The sequence below is a fragment of the Gadus chalcogrammus genome, chromosome 13, assembly GCF_026213295.1.
Source record: "Gadus chalcogrammus isolate NIFS_2021 chromosome 13, NIFS_Gcha_1.0, whole genome shotgun sequence".
Classification (NCBI taxonomy): domain Eukaryota; kingdom Metazoa; phylum Chordata; class Actinopteri; order Gadiformes; family Gadidae; genus Gadus; species Gadus chalcogrammus.
In genome coordinates, this window is record NC_079424.1 from 5,748,437 (window position 1) to 5,766,982 (window position 18,546).

Genomic DNA, 18,546 nt, shown 5'->3' on the forward strand with positions numbered 1-18,546 from the left:
CTACATGTATAGAAACATGCACACACACACACAAACACATGTGCTCGTTAAATATTCAACATGTTTCTGTTTCTGCTGTCTGGAAGTTTCCTGTTGTGATTTTCCTCTTGAAGGACAGATATAGGTTTCAGGATGAGAGGGAAAGGGGGTCATAAGACAGCATTACGTGTACGGCTGTTGGATGGCAAAATGAGAGGAGCTTCGGGGGCTTTATGTATTTTGTCAAGTGTATGTTCATGTCTCCTTCAGTTATTTGACACCATGTGTTGGGTCAACAGGACAAGATTTGACGGCCTTTTGTGTCCTGAAAACGGGGACAGTATGAGATGAGTTTCCGTCTACGACAGCATCTGTAAGTTGATATTTATTTATTGACACTATTTGCCTCTTCTTATTCCACACATAAGCCGACTCTTGTGACTCTTCAGACATTTATTTGATTTATTTTAAATTAGTAGTGAGACGCAGAGTTGCATCCATCTCTTCGAAATCGTGATCATAAAAGAAAATGCATCGTATTTTTTTTTTTTCCTAAAATCTCCTGAAAACATTCTCCCCTTCCACTCTCCCCCTCTCCACCTCTCCCCCTCCAGCCACCCACATGCTCATGTCACACACTTTCGGTTTCTGTTTCATCATCTCAAACACAGCACAGCAGTAGAACTTGAAGGTTGGTCGCTCCGGGGTGGTCGTTCGGATATTCTGGCAGCTCGTCTAAATGTAGTCAAATCCTAGTCATTATTATTATTATTATTATTATTATTATTATTATTATTATTATTATTATTATTATCATTATTATCATTATTAGGGATTTGTGTTATTAAAGCAAAGGGAGGTCGAATTTAAGGTTCTGCAGATATGCTCCCTTGCTAATCGAATTAATATATTTTCTTAAGAAGCAGCGTCCCTTAGCATCCGTTGTTATGTGGAAGCTAACGATACATGCTGGTAAGCTATCTTCGTCCATGTAAGCTATAGTGCCTTCCCCACAATTGATGTTGCTTTGGAGAAGTAAGAAGGGATATTAATAGAATAAAACGCAATGGAAGGAAAGGGGGAAGACCAGGAAGTATAGGAGAGCGAGAAGCGTTTCCAGGTCAGGGGTCGAACATCAATGATTAGTGGTGCCATTGCATCATGTACTATTATTAATTTAGAATATGCTTTTATCCAAAGTGAACTCAGATGCAGGTCATGAATGAGTAAGTAGGGGGTAAGGTACATTTGTGGTCTAGGGGATGCCAATATAAGTAGGCTTCTGACATTGGGGATCGAACCCAATACCTTTTGGCCGGCGGTCACTAGACTATCCGGTCCACATCATGTTCTGTACCAGACTTGAATCGGCATGACCCCGAGCGACTGTCAGTCTGTCAGTTGTCCATTTCCTATAAAACACAACCATGCACACCTTTTTTCGGCTGTTTTTCCGCTGGTGCAAGTCTCAGCCAGTGTACATGACATTCCAACAATAGGTAAGATCTGGGAAAACTATTCGGGGCGTTCCCTAGTGCTCCACTGCTGTAGCCAATCACAACACTGAAGGAGCCAATCACAACCCTCTCCCTAGATTCAACCCATGTTTAGCCCCGCCCTGATATCCGGTTCCACTTGAAAAATGCATCGTAAAAGGGGACAACGGATGTGATTTCACTCCTCCAGTCAACACTTCCATGTCAGTCATCCCACTGCTTGTGTGGACCTGAAAGTGCGCCACATCTATTGGCATAAGAACCCCTGATTTACCTACTAATAAGTCCTTTTTTCAGAGGCTGAAATCAACACGACAAAGTCATTATAGTGAATTCCTATACACATAGTGAATTCCTATACAGGTTGGACAACTGGCCCGAGGCAGATAGGGAGAGGACGTCAGAGATCTAACACAGAACCCACACAGCTATCACGTGCTCCATCATGACAGGACAACAGCAAGGTCTACCAACCAATCAGGAAGCAACCTCTGACCAGCCTTCGGTCACATGACCTAGATCCGCATCCATGACCTTGGCATCCGCAACGGCCATGGATGAACTGCCACGGCCCACTGCTGCGTGACACGGTGCCGATTGATTCGGAGAGGTATTCATTACCTTCAGCAGCGGTTGGGAGGGGTTGGCCCAAGCGTTGGTTTGACCCACTCAACCGCTGACAAATCAGGACCCCTAATCTAACCATCTAAGAGGATTAACTACGTTGGCTTTACACATGCGCTGACACGCTCATACTGTCACACTCTGCTCTTTTAATCACACACACACACACACACACACGAACATGCTCATACACACTGGCACACATGCGCCCACACGCTCATATGTTCACAGACACAAACAAGCACTCACAGAGACACTGAAAACACACACTGGTACACATTCAGAGAGATGCTCACATCATTGTTAAACGCATCGTCTTAATCTCGCATAATGTAATGGATTTAATGACATGGATATTGAACACATATCTCACCTGTATCAACAACTAGGAACTTTGACCTACCGAACCTTCAGCATTTTGAATTCACTTAAATACAGTAGAGAGAGAAATGCAGATAGAGAGTGGCAGAGAGAGTAGCAAAGAGAGAGATACATGAAGAGAGGCAGAGAGAGAGAGGCAGAGAGAGAGAGGCAGATAGAGGGAGGCAGAGAGAGTAGCAGAGAGAGTTATACATGAAGAGAGGCGGAGAGAGAGAGAGAGAGAGAGAGAGAGAGAGAGAGAGAGAGAGAGAGAGAGAGAGAGAGAGAGAGAGAGAGAGAGAGGCAGATAGAGGGAGGCAGAGATTGAGAGGCAGAGAGAGATAAAGAGAGGCAGGTAGAGAGAAAGATGCATGAAGAGAGAGAGAGGGAGAAAGAAAGACAAAGAGAAGCAGAGAGAGAGAGGCAGAGAGAGAAGCAGAGGGAGGCAGAGAGAGTAGCAGAGAGACAGACAGAAAAGCAGAGAGAGAGAGAGAGAGAGGCAAATAGAGAGGCAGATAGATGGAGAGAGAGAGGCAGATAGAGAGAGATGCAGAGAGAGAAGCAGAGAGAGAGAGAGAAGTAGAGAGCGAGAGAAGTAGAGAGCGAGAGAGAAGAGAGAGAAGCAGAGAGAGAGAGAGAGAGCACGCAGTAGCAAGAGACGGTTCATAAATAGCTATATTTGACAGGAGGGAGGGATGAGCCTCATGACAGATGAGAGACTGCCTGTTGTCTGCTCAGTAACTCAGGTCCATGCCGCAGTCACAGCGACCTCAAGAAAAAACTCCCAGAGGATATTTTCAGCTCTTAAACAAACAAACAAAGACTGGCCTATTTGATTCAAACACTCCAACAGTATCCAAAAATAGAACTTCACCAATACCACAGAGATGCTCAGTCACAGGTAATTGCTTCTTTTAAAGAGAAGCAATGTAGTTTTTTAATTTAGTGGCTGCGTCACTTCTTCACAATAACAAGAGACCGGCGTCAGATTGGAGCTGTAGACGCGTGCGGTTTGGTACCTTTTCCCTTTTAAATGTTAACAGCTATGCTCCCCGCCATGGTCGCCATGGTGAAGTCCGAGGGGCAGCTGAAACTGCGCAATCATTTTTTTCCTTTACTTGAAGTAAATCCAAATACAAAGAGGGCTTCAGGACAAGTGGTCTAAACCTGGCAAGAACAACACAATGTGCTCTGGATCTAAATATAGTAATCTTTTGAAGTTGTAATTCATTTGGTACTATTTAAAGTGTTATGCTTTTTGCTGTTTGAGGCCCTCCCAGACCTTGCCATTGAACCTCAAATTGTATTTTATAAAACTATTCAAAAAATAAAAATAAGAAAGGAACATTAACAAAAAAATGCTACTATCTGTGTTCATATCCCTGTCTTATTCTTTCTGCTATGTTTTTCATGTCCCAATAATAACCAGGAAGCTTTCCTTTGGGAGTACGGGAATGGACACCTCCTTGTAGACACTAACTCTGTGTTTGTTTGGTGTTCATCAGGGGGAAGACTACTCCAGGACGGACCGGTCTCCCCAGAACAGATCCAGAACACGTCCTGCCCAGGGAACCGGTTTCAGGTGGTGTTTTAGAGTACCAGATCCAATCTAGCACCATTTGAAATCGGTGTTCCTGAGCTGGAAACCCCGTCGCTAGTGGAGGAGTTCGCTGGCTGAATCATTAGGCCTACCTGAGTTAAATTGACTAGGAAAGCATATTCCTAAATGTTGTTTGTTATTTACTGTTGCTGTGTTTATATGATTAGCATACTATTTATGATAGCTTTAGTAGCCTAAAATAGTTTGTAAACTTGTACTGGTAATATTAGTAGAAGGTAGTGAAGGTCAAGTACTATAAAGTAGCCTACTGCTGTTGTTATCGTTTTGATGCCAAAACAATGAGACAACCTGAAATGAATGTCGGCTACTTTGTAGCATCACAAGCTATAATTAGCCCTCTTACCAAGGCTGACCGTTTTCTTCTGGTGTTTAGAGTTCATTTAGTGTCTAGCACCATTTGAAATCGGTTACAATGTAGAGGGACGATCATCTCTGGTGCCGTTTTATTGTCCATCTCCGCCGAACGAAGCGCCCCGTGTGAAACTTACGTCGACCACACGGTGGCAGACTTGTTCCGTCTGGATTTTTCTAGAAGCTCCGAACACAACGTCGACACGCAGATGCCGCGGGTGAGGGATGGTAAACCATAGTAGAGAAAGTTGATCTCTGGTCTTTTTTTTTTCAATACAACTTTTAAATAAAATAATTTATCCCCTAAAGACTCTTTGAGGCTATTTATTTTATCGTTGATTCGAGTGACATGTGTGTCCAACATATAATTAGTATAACTAACTCATGTTCTTTCAGTATTTTATATTATTAAAAGACCAACGCTTGATTGTAAAATACATCCTTGACCATGCATCTATATTGAGAAAGAGTTGGCCTAGGCCGATCTGAAAGCTATTAATTACAGGTTTGCTGGCAGTCATGTGACAGCAAAGCAGTCCAATGTAGACAAAAATAGGCCTGTATTAGAGGACCAATGTGCGGGCTAAAAACGAATCACCAGAGGTGTCAAAAGTATTCACATTCATTACTCAAGTAGAAGTATAGATACTAGCGTTTAAAAATACTTCTGTAGAAGTTGAAGTATCAACTCAAGCTTTTTACTTAAGTAAAAGTATAAAAGTACTGGTTTCAAAACTACTTAAAGTATTAAAGTAAAAGTAATGCAAGGGGAAAAAAATGCCATTAAGGACAAAAGCGTAGGCCGTGCCACAGGGGTCTATATAATTACAATCAGCTTTTTTTTGCCAAGTATGCTCACACATACAAGGAATTTGGTCTCTGCATTTATCCCATCTGTGAATTAGTGACACACACAGCACACCTCTATAGCACACTGCCCCACTTCCCCCCCAAAAACATTTTTCTAAAGGCCATCTAATGACTATAATATTAATGTTGAGAAAATTGGGATGCACCTGTTTCAGACACATTTATACCCATTGAAAATGAACGCAATTAGTACAATGCAAATACATTAAAGAACCATATATGTGTACTGAATGTAGACGGGCTCTGGTCATGCGCAGGTGCCATGTATCGCGTATAAACCAATAGGGTGCCAGAATGATATATGTTTCTATTCTCATCCAACCAATCAAATTCACTCTATCCTATGGCGCAAATTATCTGGATGGGTTTTTTTTTGAACGCCGGCGGAATAAAAACAAGCCGAAATTAAATAGGAGTAACGAGGCCATTTTTAAAAAGTAAGGAGTAGAAAGTACAGATAAGTGCGTGAAAATGTAAGAAGTAGAAGTAAAAAGTAGGCTGAAAAATAATTACTCCAGTAAAGTATAGATACCCAAAATTTCTACTTAAGTAAGGTAACAAAGTATTTGTACTTAGTTACTTGACACCTCTGCTAATCACATATATGTGGTGACCCTCTGGCCTATTTGGCTTCCAGTCTTCGAAGGAATCACACACATCAACGATGTATTACACCTAAAAATATATCAACCATTGCATGAATCAAATAAAGACCATTGGATGATACCATATTCACCGTAATCCTATGCTGGCTCTTGTATCTTTTGATCTACTTCTGAGTGTTGAAACAGATGTTCTCTCATCGCTTGTCAACTAACTAAACAGAGCTGCCGACCTGGCAGCGGGAGTTGAAAGGTAAGAATATCGTATTCAAATCAGCGTTGCCATGCCAACAGAAGCATACCAACAACAACAACACGCAGCCAAATGCATGATGCTTTACATTCTGAGGAATCGGAGTGACTCAGTTTAAAGGGAGTGTCCGCAATGTGAAGAAAACCCAAGCCATCCTTTTCTTTCCACTGTGACTATAGCTTCCTTTGGCAATAGCCGTCATCGTGCGGTCAGTGCTGTGGCGTGGTCTGTTGTGGTGTGGCTAGACAGGGTGACGGATGCTGTAGGGCACCCAGCCAAACCTTCCCTCGGCAGATGTCAACAACATTACGCGCCCGGCTGAAGCTAGATAGGCCTACTTAGAGAGAGGTGTAACTGTAAGGAGAAGTCAGAAAGTCATCGGCTTGTCATGTGATTGTAGACACAGCTGGTACGGCTTGATTATAGAGTTGCTTCGGAAATATAAACAATCTAATCACCTAGCTGGGAGTGGCCCACTCAACTTATCTAACCAGTTTAATCTTGTTTTCATTTCAGTCCTAGCAAATAAATCAAAATATCTTGAATCCAACCTGCAAGGAAAAAACTAGACGCATAAATTTGCCTTCCGAAATACCTTTATTTAAAGAAGGTGGCCCACTAGCACACAAAGCTGTGGATAGAACCTCCGTGTGTTATGATTACACAAAGCCAGTGTGGTTGGAACCTTAGGCCCCAAAACAAAGATACTTCTTGATATGAATAGTAAACATGGCCTATAAAATAAATATACCGATTGTTATACAACCATATCACATATTCATTCTTGTACACATATCTATTGTTTGCCATTAGAAATTGGTTCTAAGATAACCAGAAACATGAGAGGTTTCCACGCTCCAAGCTGAGTATGGTAATGAGTGCCAAAATGCTTAAGCCTACTTTGAAGTCTGAAATTGAACAAACGAGAAGTCCCATGACAATCTGACAAATCATCTTTAACATATCAGATTCATTGTCTACATTGTTGCAAATACTTTTTTCCCATATCACTCATAATATTTTAGCAGTGGGAAACTGTTGAAAGATATCCTTTCAAATTCGGCCTATATTCAAGTGGGGGCTAAGATCAGTGAGATCAGGGGTCCATTCATAAAACTGAAAAACATGGGAAACCCCCCCCTCATCCTGTTTAAGACTTAAGCCCTAGCAGTTCCTCTCTGTGACCCCCGTTAGACAGAGGGTTATCAGTCCTAAAACTATAGATAGAAGTATGGGCTAGTAAAGTTAAAACATAGTGGCCATAAAATACCTTGGTATGGAGTGGTTTATTATCCCTGGACATAAAGTGAAACAGTTGAATGAAATTAAACATTCTCTCATGTCACGCCAAGCAGACTGACGTCCCATGTTCATTTGACCTCTACTTCAGTAACATCGGACGGGGGGAGAACAAGACATCCTCTCAGCCATCTCATGATCACAGTACAACGGATTCAAATGTTTGGCACGCTGGAGTTGGGTGTCTAGCACAGTGTTCTTTATATCCACATAATTCCCCCCTCGACCCCGTGGCAGAACACAGGCTGTGTTCCTTTGCATGGGAGCCGCGGCTGTGAATGTTCCCTTTGTCTGGACCCACAGTTCCTCTGTCAGGACCCACAGTTCCTGTCTGTCCATCTATCTAGATAGACTCTGTCCATCTATCTCTGCAAGAATATTATTATCGTCAATAGCATTTCTACAGGGGAACTTTTCTCCTTTGTAGGTGCTCTTAAGGAAAGGCTAGTGACACCATGTGGGATTAATTGTAATCATTTACATTTCTTCTTACCCCTCAACATTCTATTCTCTGACAACGACTAACCAATGCGGTCGGCTTAAATTAATACCTAACATTTTATTGTCCATCGTTCATCAAAGTATCATGGTTGCAAAGACAAGCGTGGTCCGAGTACATACAAATAATAATTATTTTGTATTTATATTAACTTCAAGAATATAAAAACTGTATAAATAAAGTGTGCGCCCCTTCATGGAAGCGTTTCTTCTAGTTGCAGACCTTCACTGATGTCTGCAGTGTCATTGTGTCTGAGGATGTGCCGGGTATGGCTCCTTGGAGGGGAAAGCAGGTCCACACTGGCCCTCAGACCCTCCATGATAACAGACATTGTATTCTTCATTGGAAGTGATAGCGTTGCTTGATGGAGGAGAGGGGAAAAAACGATTTTAGGCATGGAAGCCATCACTAAACACGGCAAGCTGTGAATCCTTGCAGCGATCAAAGAGATGATAATGATGAAAACAAAAAGACAAAAAAGACAAAAACCAGATCTATCATTGTTTCCTTTATGTGCTTTTATAGAAGTTAAGAATGAAGAATGGGTACCTTGGGCTGACCTTTGCCCTAAAGACTTTGGAATTGTAACAACCCAGGCTTCAGATCCTCTTGGGTGTTGTATGAGCTACAATGTCAGTGGATAATAGATTTGAGTTAGATTCTGTATTTATATTTGAATTTTGATTGTATGTTAGTGTATTACTTACAAACAATTAATAACTTTCCAGCAAGGCAGTGTAGTAAGTAACAATTTAATGAAATTACTATGTAATTGGTGATAAAAACACATGTGAGTGTGTGTGTATGAGTGTAATCATGCAACTTTCTGTTTTTAATTTGTTAACCAGGCAGCATGGTTTGTTGTTATAACAATAAATTACCATCATGTTAATTGTTAAAAATCACACATTTGAGCCAAATTTTGAAATTTCAAAAGGTATAAATGTGCGATAATGTGCTAACAAGTAAATCCACTGCCTTTTATACTGGTGGTCAGGTGCGATAGCCCCCCAGCATTTCTGACCAGATCAAAATATGGATGGATGGTTGGACTGCTACCATTAATTCTATGGGTGCAGTGAATATGAGCGACTAAATTAATAATTATAAATATATAATCTGGATGATAATAATACTAACACGTTTTAATTTCCATGTGAATCATCTTTTGGAACAAAAGAGGATTTCCTGCTAGCCTTGATTCAGAAGACAGGAAACACAGACACATGCATTTCCTGTTCCAGCTTCTATGGGAATCCCTCCTACAGATTGTTCCTGTTATCTAAATATGCTTTTATGCTGCTCTAGGAATATCTAGATGTGTCATGTGAGGTGCGATGAACAGGCAAAGTATCTGGTGCGTGTCTTTCTATAAATCCGACTTAAACTGGGTATTAGATTAGTGGATATATGTTTTTGGTAGGGGGACAAACAGAAACAGAAGTGCAGAGGAGGCAGACAGACGGTGAAAGACATGTGAAAAACAGGAAGGAGAATTTGGATCCATGCATGACGGAAGAATCAAAGGCACTCACCCTCTCCTCCACCTGTACCGATATACATAAAAGATCAGCAGCACCACGAGGAGCACCACTGCAAGGAGAAGAAGAGGAGAAATTAAGATTCAGATAAGAACCGTCCCTCGTTCATCTTCACGTCAATGTGTATCATGTTAGAAGGAAAACTTTCAAATCAAAATGAGGAACTTACCTAATAAGGTGCTTAACACACTGGCCGCCACGATCTTACGTCTTAAAGAAACTGTCGGAAAAAAATAAGGTTTGAAATTCATAATTCTGTGATGCAACACATTTATCTTTGCCAATAAAAGTGTGGTTGAAGTAATTTACCCGCATCCTTGGTATCGCTATCCGGGTCCTTAATGTTATCAAGTTCCTTCAGGTTTCCTGTGAACCAAACAAGTTTTTATGAATAGAGAGACCTGCCAGAGCTATCGGGAAGGGCAGTGATTAAAAGAGAGGAGGAATGTAAGTCCAGGGTCATGCTTGAGAGAATAAATCTTTTCCTTTTCAAAGTTTCTTCACTCTACCACTACTAAACCAGGTATTCATATCTTTGCTAGTTTGAAGGTTCAGAGTATAACAATACCAGATCAATGGGTATTTATAGCCTTGCCATTTGAAGGTTCAGAGTTAAGGCTGGTCATCAAATCTTGCATTAATGCAGCGCTGTGCAGTCCATTATATTTTGACAGGTTTCCTTTTGTGATCTTGCCTTAATCTGACTTTTATTTTCCTCGTCCGACAGTAGGTCCCAATTGTTTCAAAGCACGTTGTCAACCTGTGGAGCTCAGTGACAGTGCTGAGCTGGCGAAGGGACTTTGCTAGATAAATAAACCGGACTAGACTTGGTATGGCTAGAGATTGTCTCTTGATTTACGTGGGCTCTCTACACTTCTGGAATATCCACCATGCCAAACAGATGTTTCTAGTGAACGTAAAAGGAAAACATTTTGCTTTGTTTTGCAATGAATGAAAACCGGAATGCATGAGGAATGGGTTTGTTAATGCATGAATGCATGCTCATTAGCAAATCAGCACTTCTTCATCATTCATTTCAATAACGTACTGGCAGTGCTTGAATAACTAGCTCCCTACTTGGACACATTTTCCAAACCATGTTTTAATATGATTCACTGAATTTCGTTGATTTGTTTTTTCTTACTTTTCTAACTTTATGATACATCTTTTCTTTATGATTTAGTCTGTCTGTTGAGTTCAAATATATTTTTCAATAAAAACACAAACAAATTGTATTATTGTTATTGTAATGAATTAGCGTAGAAGAATTCCCATGTGGGATGTTATTAGATTCAGATTTTGTTGGATCATGTAACAGGGGATATGACGGGTAAATGTTATTGCATTTTTACATAACGTGATGTTATTAGATGATATTGGTATTATAACATGATATGACCGGGTGAAACGTTAAGCCCACCCGGCGGGGAGACAGACAAACATTGAGCTGTAGGGGGAGTCAAGTTGATTAGAATCTGATGTAAAATGAAGAATAACCATAAATGTTGGCCTTACCGTGTTGAAAAGGGAAATGCTATGAAATACTGTCCAGTCTGCCTAAAGATGAAGGACTATCTTTCTGTGTCAGATAAGAGCCAAGAGTCAAGAGACCGGCAATAGCTTATTCAACCCCCAGCTGAAAGGCACTGGGTTTGACCTCCCATGTCAGTACTTATCATCCTTGAACAAGATTCTCTACGGTACCCCCCTACCCTCTCATTACATGTGAAATGTATCTGTATTCACAGTTAGTCACTTGGGATAAAAAAATATACATAAAAAATAGTGTATACATAACCTCGGCCACAGCTCAATGTTTGGTTTGAAATCATGACATTCTCTACCTCTGACGAGAGACTCCGGGGTACTCGCCACTGGATTCCTGGGTTTTGTCGAGATTGCATGTTTGTGCGTTGTCATAATGGTATTTGCACCTATGAGAAGAGGAATTCTTAGCATTCTTAGAGTGGTCGGACTGTTTTGAAGGGGTTCAATATTTGCAGGGCTCTCCACGTGCCAGGTTTACCATGAGTCCCAGGTGTTGCCGGTACGGTCACTGCTACTAAGGACGGTGAGGAGCGGCCTGAGGCTTCCGTATTCATCAGATTATCCTCTGTCGCCGCTACCGTATATATGCCACCTTAAGGAAAGATATTCTATTTAAATAAAATTTTGTAGCTTAAGTTACATTTTGTTTTGTTTTGTAGTCGCAAATATTTTAAGGACTATCTTTCTCTATCAGATAAGAGCCAAGAGTCAAGAGACCGGCAATAGCTTATTCAACCCCCAGCTGAAAGGCACTGGGTTTGATCTCCCATGTCAGTACTTATCATCCTTGAACAAGATTCTCTACGGTACCCCGCTACCCTCTCATTCAATGTGAAATGTATCTGTATTCACGGTTAATCACTTGGGATAAAAAAAATATAGATAAAAAATAGTGTATACATAACCTCGGCCACAGCTCAATGTTTGGTTTGAAATCATGACATTCTCTACCTCTGACGAGAGACTCCGGGGTACTCGCCACTGGAGTCCTGGATTTTGTCGAGATTGCATGTTTGTGCGTTGTCATAATGGTATTTGCACCTATGAGAAGAGGAATTCTTAGCATTCTTAGAGTGGTCGGACCGTTTTGAAGGGGTTCAATATTTGCAGGGCTCTCCACGTGCCAGGTTTACCATGAGTCCCAGGTGTTGCTGGTACGGTCACTGCTGCTAAGGACGGTGAGGAGCGGCTGGAGGCTTCCGTATTCATCAGATTATCCTCTGTCGCCGCTACCGTATATATGCCACCTTAAGGAAAGATATTCTATTTAAATAAAATGTTGTAGCTTAAGTTACATTTTGTTTTGTTTTGTAGTCGGAAATATTTTACTGTGTTTTGATGGCCTAAAATAAAATGATATTGCCTTTTACACTCTGTTATCTTCTTCCAGGCCATAAATCTTCTTTCTTGGTGTACAGTGGACTGATATAAGCTCTCATGTGTACCGAATTGACGTTTTAAACGTCATATTTACCCGGTGGAAGATGTTTGAACATATTTGTAATTATTTGGAAAGTAAACTCCAATACACACTGACACATGCAAAACAAACGGACACACACAGAAAACCAAACCCAGCCAAACATACACACACACACACCATTTTCATTACCTTGTATTGAAGCGTGAGGGGTTGAGGTTATATTCAATGTAGGGGTAGTGGATTCGTCTTCTGGAGATAAAAGAGAACATTCATAAGTCTGAATGGAATAAACCTGCTGATGTATTGCATAGACGCATGAAAACCTCTACATTATTACAGCACAGAGCCACCTTGCCTGGCACAAGTCATGCATTCATGATAAGTGGAGTAATGGCAGTTCCTTTTATCCACTTTCGCTGTACAACTTGCCCGGTGTCTGGCTCCATATCAGGTCGATGATTTACATCTCATTGCTCTGTGGTATTTGTACTCCCCAGTAACAGCCGCAACAAACAGAATCTTATGTCCACACATTTCAATCTTATGGCTGTTGGTGGACGATAGGACTGTTGGGTGTCGAGATAGCAAGACCCTAACCCAACCCGTGACAGGAAGGTCCATGTATGGTCATGTATGGGCTGAGTGAAGTGAAGCAATCCGTCCACAGTGTTGGCTTACCTTTACACGTTGGAGGGGCTGCATTGTAAACGCCCGGGCTTCGGCATATAAGGTGACTACTGCCGTGGAGGGTGAAGCCGGTGTTACAGGAGTAATGAATCTCGTCCTCGTAGCGTGGCCGGTCTGCAGAGGTCCAGAGATGCCGGCCATCGTTGATCTCACTGGGCAGGTCGCAAACTACAGCTGAAGAAAAATGAATGAATAAAGAAATGGGGGTTTAGACCATAGCCTTGTTAAAACCCTATGAAGGCTGTCAACCATTGTTGTATTAAGAAATGTATTCTATTACTCTTTATTCTTATATCCAAAGTGACTTGAGTGCAATCAGACAAACATTGTTAAAGTGTCTCGAAAATGTTAATTTAAATAAATGTCCCGTTGTTGAGACACTATCTATTTGTAATATTGTGTTTGAACCTATGGCCCACTGATGAAAGCCCTTGCATTTGCAGTATTGTGAAAATTAAGAATTTGGTGTCGGTGGCGACTCTGTGTATATCTCTTGGAAAAGTGACCACTTGTTGCCAAAGTTGTCACCAAGGAGATTGAAACAGACAACCTTGAGACTGCCACATTAAGGAGCAGGTCAGGGTTTGGGGGGGGGACCTAGCTCTAGGGGGCCTACAGCTATGATGTGGACATTGGGGATTGAATCAGGGAACTTTCAGCCGGGATTTAAACACTCCAGCTAAACAACCACTGCTTCGCAAAACCCATATGGTGTATATTGAACGCAGACTATGAATGAAATAGGTGAGGAACCTCTTCAATCAGAGGAACCCCGGGAACGTCTCTATGTCAATAATGGACAGCAAGGGGGAACAATCCTTCCAGTGTGTGTGGGCTTACCTTCACAGGTTGGAGGTGTCGTGTTGTAAACGCCCCTGCCTTGGCAGATGACGTGGCTGGTGCCGTTGAGGGTGAAGCCGGCGTCACAGGAGTACTGAATGACGTCGCCGTGGCGCGGCTTTTCTGCAGAGGTCCAGGTGTGTTGGCCACTGATGACCTCACTGGGCACGTCGCAAACAATAACTGAAGAAAAGAATTGTAACAATTCATTTAAAAAAAGCATGAATCAAAGAATATTGGTTATTTATATATAGCCTACTCCTACCATTGCTTTAGCAATGAAACTTGAACCACTTAGTCATTGAAACACTTTTATCCGGTGTGACTTACAATGAATTCAGACAGATGTCATTTTGGAGCAGGTACAGGTTAGGGCTAGAATAAACCAAACTAATCTCCAAGCTCATGTATTATTTGCTCTGTTACTCATTAGCATTAGGCAATGGTCTGCCATTGCCAGGCTAGGTTAGGACATGTTGCATTAGGATGGTAACAGGTAGGATGTGGACATTGGGGAGCCAATCCAGACCCTTCCAGCTGTGAGTCAGAACACCCTAGCCAATAACCCATCCTGCTAAATCAAACAATTATGGTGAATGTGGGACACAGATTAAACGGGATGCAAAGATGAACCCTTGACCATCTTTTGGTTGATGATTGAGAAATCGGTTGGGCCTTCTCGTTTCTGCCATGCTTGGTCACTTACGGTCACACCTTGATCTCCCGATCCATCCATTAGCGAAGCAGCGTTTGAAGGAAGACCCAATGACTCGGTAGCTTTAAAAAGAGGGGAGAGAAGAAATTACTAATGGCTTTTTTTGAGGATGTTTAGAATTAATAATGTGTAGCGTTTAACAACATTACACAAATGTGTTGAAAGACGCATTTTCTTAAACAAACAATGGCCTAATCCAGGTGGTTACCACATTGTGCCTGGAGTCAGTAATCAACTTTGTTATCATAGACAGGAAATTCCGGTGTCAACTGAAACTAGGAAAGTATTCAAAATAATAAGACTTACCCTTCCTCACAGGTTACTTTTACTGAAGCGCCTAATAGGGTACCATCATTCACAATCAATATCATGTTCGGAAGTTTTTGCGGATATCCACAGTCCTTCTCTGCAAACAACAATTATTTACTATAAGACTCAGAGAAAATAAATAAATAATAATAAATTAATTAATTAAAAGAAAAAAAAAATGATCATGAATAAATAAAAGACCTAGAATATGGTGTGAAATTAAGATCTATTTAATGCCTAATTTCCTTATTGAGAATTAAGTGGGAATAAAGCTTACTTTTACACATGAGGTCAGGCTCGGTCCACTCCGTACCAGTGCACGTAATGCTTTCGGAGCCGTTGTGTTTTTCATAGCCATTCGTACAGACAAACGTGACTTCAGTGTCCTTGGGGAAAGCGTTCTTTAAAAGTGATTCGTTGGTGAGGACGATGTGCTCTTTCTCTGGTGGTTTAGGGCAGTCAGCTGTTTGGGAAATATTAAAAACATGTCAAAAGTCTGAGAAGTAGCAGCACCCAACAGCTACTTAAATACAATAAATGAATTACATTTCTAAGGAAGAAAAATCTGTGGAGAATATTAAGGGGAATTGAAAATGATGTCATACATTTAGTGTTCATCAAACAAACATACTGTTCGATTATATGATGAACGTCCCAAAAGTCTACAGGCCACTCCAAAGGAATAAAAAAAAAAAAACATACGCTTTTGAGTGAGTCGCCCTGGCTGTCAAGTGAAGCCAGACTTCTTACCTGCGCCTCTGCTCAGCAGCACGGTCGACCACAGAAGAGCCAACAACCGCGGCGTTAAGTTGTCCACTAAAACTGCCATAGTCCCTCGTATAACAATCCTTATCTTGTTATTCACAGTATCCTTCAAAGCAGACACCAACAAAACCCCAAACCGGTCACTTTCACCGGGAGGTCTCCGTCAGAAATACACGATAAACCCGAAGGACCTCAACGCAACCGACTCGATCTCCGTCTTTCCACTACTTGTCTGTAGGTTTCTTTCGGGACTGGTGCGGACTTGTTATAGTAGGCTATGTATCGGAGATATCTCCAGACCTGTTGCCATGGCTATGGGGAACTTCATGGGTGGGTCCTGAACTACGTCAAGGGTTCTCCCTGCCCTGCGTCGGGTGACAAGAGGGCGGTACACTGGAATGATGGTACACTTTATTTTAGTTCTTCTATTGCAGAGTCTTGGCTATCTCAGCGGTGGTTTCAACTTTTACGGCTAGTTAGTGTCGTGTGAACCGGTCCATCAAAACCCAGCAGGCAGGTCGTTATTGGAAGCGATACTAGAATGACGCGTCATTCCGTGTTACTTGTAGTTTTCTTTGTGTGTTGTGTTGTTTAGGCTGTGCTTCTGAAATCTCCGTCTCGTTTAGTACGCCTATTTTACGTAGGATACGAGAGAGAGGGTAAGGAGAGAAGTGTTTTCCGTACCGCCGTAGTCAACAACACACTGCGAGAAAAACACATTAATCACTGAAATGCGGTTTTGGGGTTGCATTTCCAAGTCTGCATTCCCCGGGTGTCGACGTCCAGTTCCAGTCGTCGTCGTTGGAGTCTTTGCGGCAGTTGACAGCAGCAACCCCTCACACCGTTTTCCATATGCTCCCCTCCAGTTGTCTGACTAACGGGGTTTTCCTTTGCTTGCCATACAGGGAATTACTATAGCGACCACCGAAGAACATGCCGGGTAGGTTAGGTTTACGACCAGACATTCCTGCTGTACGACCACCTAAAATTCAACCCCCATTGAGATTGACAGCGGACATGGTGGCCGACTATCGATCGCTCCTCCGAGCAACGGGGGGTTAACTTAAACACCATGTGTTAAATGTGCGTGATTTTTCAACAAGACAGCCTTCGTGAACCCCCTGTTTTAGATAATGCGTTTGGATTTAAGTTACTTTCGTCACTGAGGAGGAGCGTGATGTGCTCCACACGCACACGCAGACAGACAGACATTCATCATCAAAGGCTTCACAGCCGCCGGTGTGCAATGGTCGTGATTCACGAAAAGAGGAACCTTTTAAACTTGATTGTCAGAGACTTTTTTTTTAAATCAAAATGAACGTCTTATTTAGTAACAGGGACACAATGGCCTAGATTAATATGTTGATGAGCATAGGCCTACATATAACCCAGTTCAAAACAAACAAAATTACAAACAAACAGAAGGGTTGTCGTTCACTGTGGTCTACCACTTCAAATACATCATCAGATTGGTTCCGTGGGCTGACTCACGGTGGAAGCCCTTCCGTCGAACTCTGGCATTTATCTCTCCAACAGCGGAATGGACGCACCCATCCATCTCCCTCTTCCTCTGGAAAGTATCGGTTCCGCCAAAAACCACAAGTTTTCCAGAGGCTCGTTAACTTACGCATAGCCCCAGATGAATCAGATATTATCATGCCTATTCCCGTTTTAGGTTTAATTTACCCCCCCCCCCCCCCCGCGCGTCAAACATTTATTGCACGATCTGCAACACAGAGGCTAAAATGACAAGAACACATGGGGCCACGAAACTGCTGACCAGGAGCCCTGAAAAAGCGCAATAGAGAGACTGCTGCCAACTACTGAGGACACTTGGGAAAATCAGGCTGCGATATTTACGTTGATCATGCTTTTAATCAGTAACTAAACCGTAAACACATTGACACGAAGCCAACTTTGTTGGTTCATTTATCTATTTTTACTTTTAATTAATTATGACCCAGTACTGTGAAATCCCAAATATCTGACTACGCCTCGTTAGAAAACTAGTTTGGCAACTTCATGGTGAATGATAGCCTATGATGCAACATCAGGCTATATCCTGATGTTGTACACAACAAGTACACATTATACACAAAAGGAGTCTGGCTTTGTATAGGCTAAATGACAATGTTAATGTTATGTTAACTCAATACGCCCTGCATACTTAAATTGAATATATATTATTCAATTTAAGTATGGAGGGAGTATTGAGTTTTCGGATTACATGATTGAGGAAATAAGAACGAGACATCTAGCATTACAACAATGCCCAGGCTACCTTTCCAAGGGCTACCCTAAAGTTACAGTAAATGATAAATGTGTGATTATTGAACTTCCGTCAAACACCGCGGGCTTCTGACATCTAGTGGCAAAAAAACGAAACTGCAAGTGCAACAAACCTATTAGTCTACATGGATTGCCCACTTCAAAACATTACAATTACAATTAGAATGACAGCGTTATTGTTTGCTTAAATGACCAATCCAGGCATGACAGTAGAAAGTAGCATGTGTTTTATATTCACACATTTGTAAAAAGTTTAATTCGGGGTGTTGTTGAAAATGAGGAACAGTGAGTTTAACCACAGTAACAAGGCCCACATTTCATTAGAAATGTAATCTAAAGAAATCCTTGCTCAACATATACACTCACAACACAGCATGAACATAAGAAACATTAGAATCCACTTGACACATTTAGCCTATACAAAGCGGGAACGTGGGTGGTCAAAAGTGGGGTGGTCTTTCTGCAAACTCATTTG

At 41.7% G+C, this 18,546-nt stretch overlaps 1 protein-coding gene across 12 annotated transcripts; it reads right to left on the reverse strand.

Annotated features, from left to right (window-relative positions):
• Positions 1–5,605: 5,605 nt before the first annotated feature.
• im:7151449 (zona pellucida sperm-binding protein 3 receptor) lies at positions 5,606–17,469 on the reverse strand. Of its 12 annotated transcripts, XM_056605423.1 has the most exons (16): positions 15,768–16,055; positions 15,295–15,480; positions 15,015–15,114; positions 14,700–14,770; positions 13,994–14,176; positions 13,145–13,327; positions 12,656–12,715; positions 12,177–12,290; positions 11,995–12,084; positions 11,522–11,635; positions 11,340–11,429; positions 9,805–9,861; positions 9,665–9,715; positions 9,490–9,547; positions 8,504–8,579; positions 8,226–8,314 (listed from the first exon to the last, which is right to left on the reverse strand). In XM_056605423.1, the coding sequence occupies exons 1-15, from the start codon at positions 15,844–15,846 to the stop codon at positions 8,522–8,524; spliced, it is 1,494 nt and encodes a 497-aa protein (XP_056461398.1). In that variant the 5' UTR covers positions 15,847–16,055; the 3' UTR covers positions 8,226–8,314; positions 8,504–8,521. The 12 variants fall into 12 exon arrangements, 9 of the variants coding, with proteins under 9 accessions (XP_056461397.1, XP_056461403.1, XP_056461396.1 ...); XM_056605422.1 differs by lacking the exons at positions 8,504–8,579; positions 15,768–16,055 and adding an exon at positions 17,274–17,469 and having other exon boundaries at positions 5,606–8,314; XM_056605421.1 differs by lacking the exon at positions 8,504–8,579 and having other exon boundaries at positions 5,608–8,314; positions 12,656–12,712.
• Positions 17,470–18,546: the final 1,077 nt, after the last annotated feature.

Bases quoted from the DNA above. Each gene is read 5' to 3' on its own strand.
- im:7151449 (XM_056605420.1), bottom strand. From the start codon at position 15,846: ATGGCAGTTTTAGTGGACAACTTAACGCCGCGGTTGTTGGCTCTTCTG. The intron at 15,115-15,294 runs GTAAGCTTTATT...TGTTGTTTGCAG, and splicing joins GCCTGACCTCATGTGTAAAA to AGAAGGACTGTGGATATCCG. The intron at 11,430-11,521 runs GTAAACCTGGCA...CTCTTCTCATAG, and splicing joins GGCAACACCTGGGACTCATG to GTGCAAATACCATTATGACA.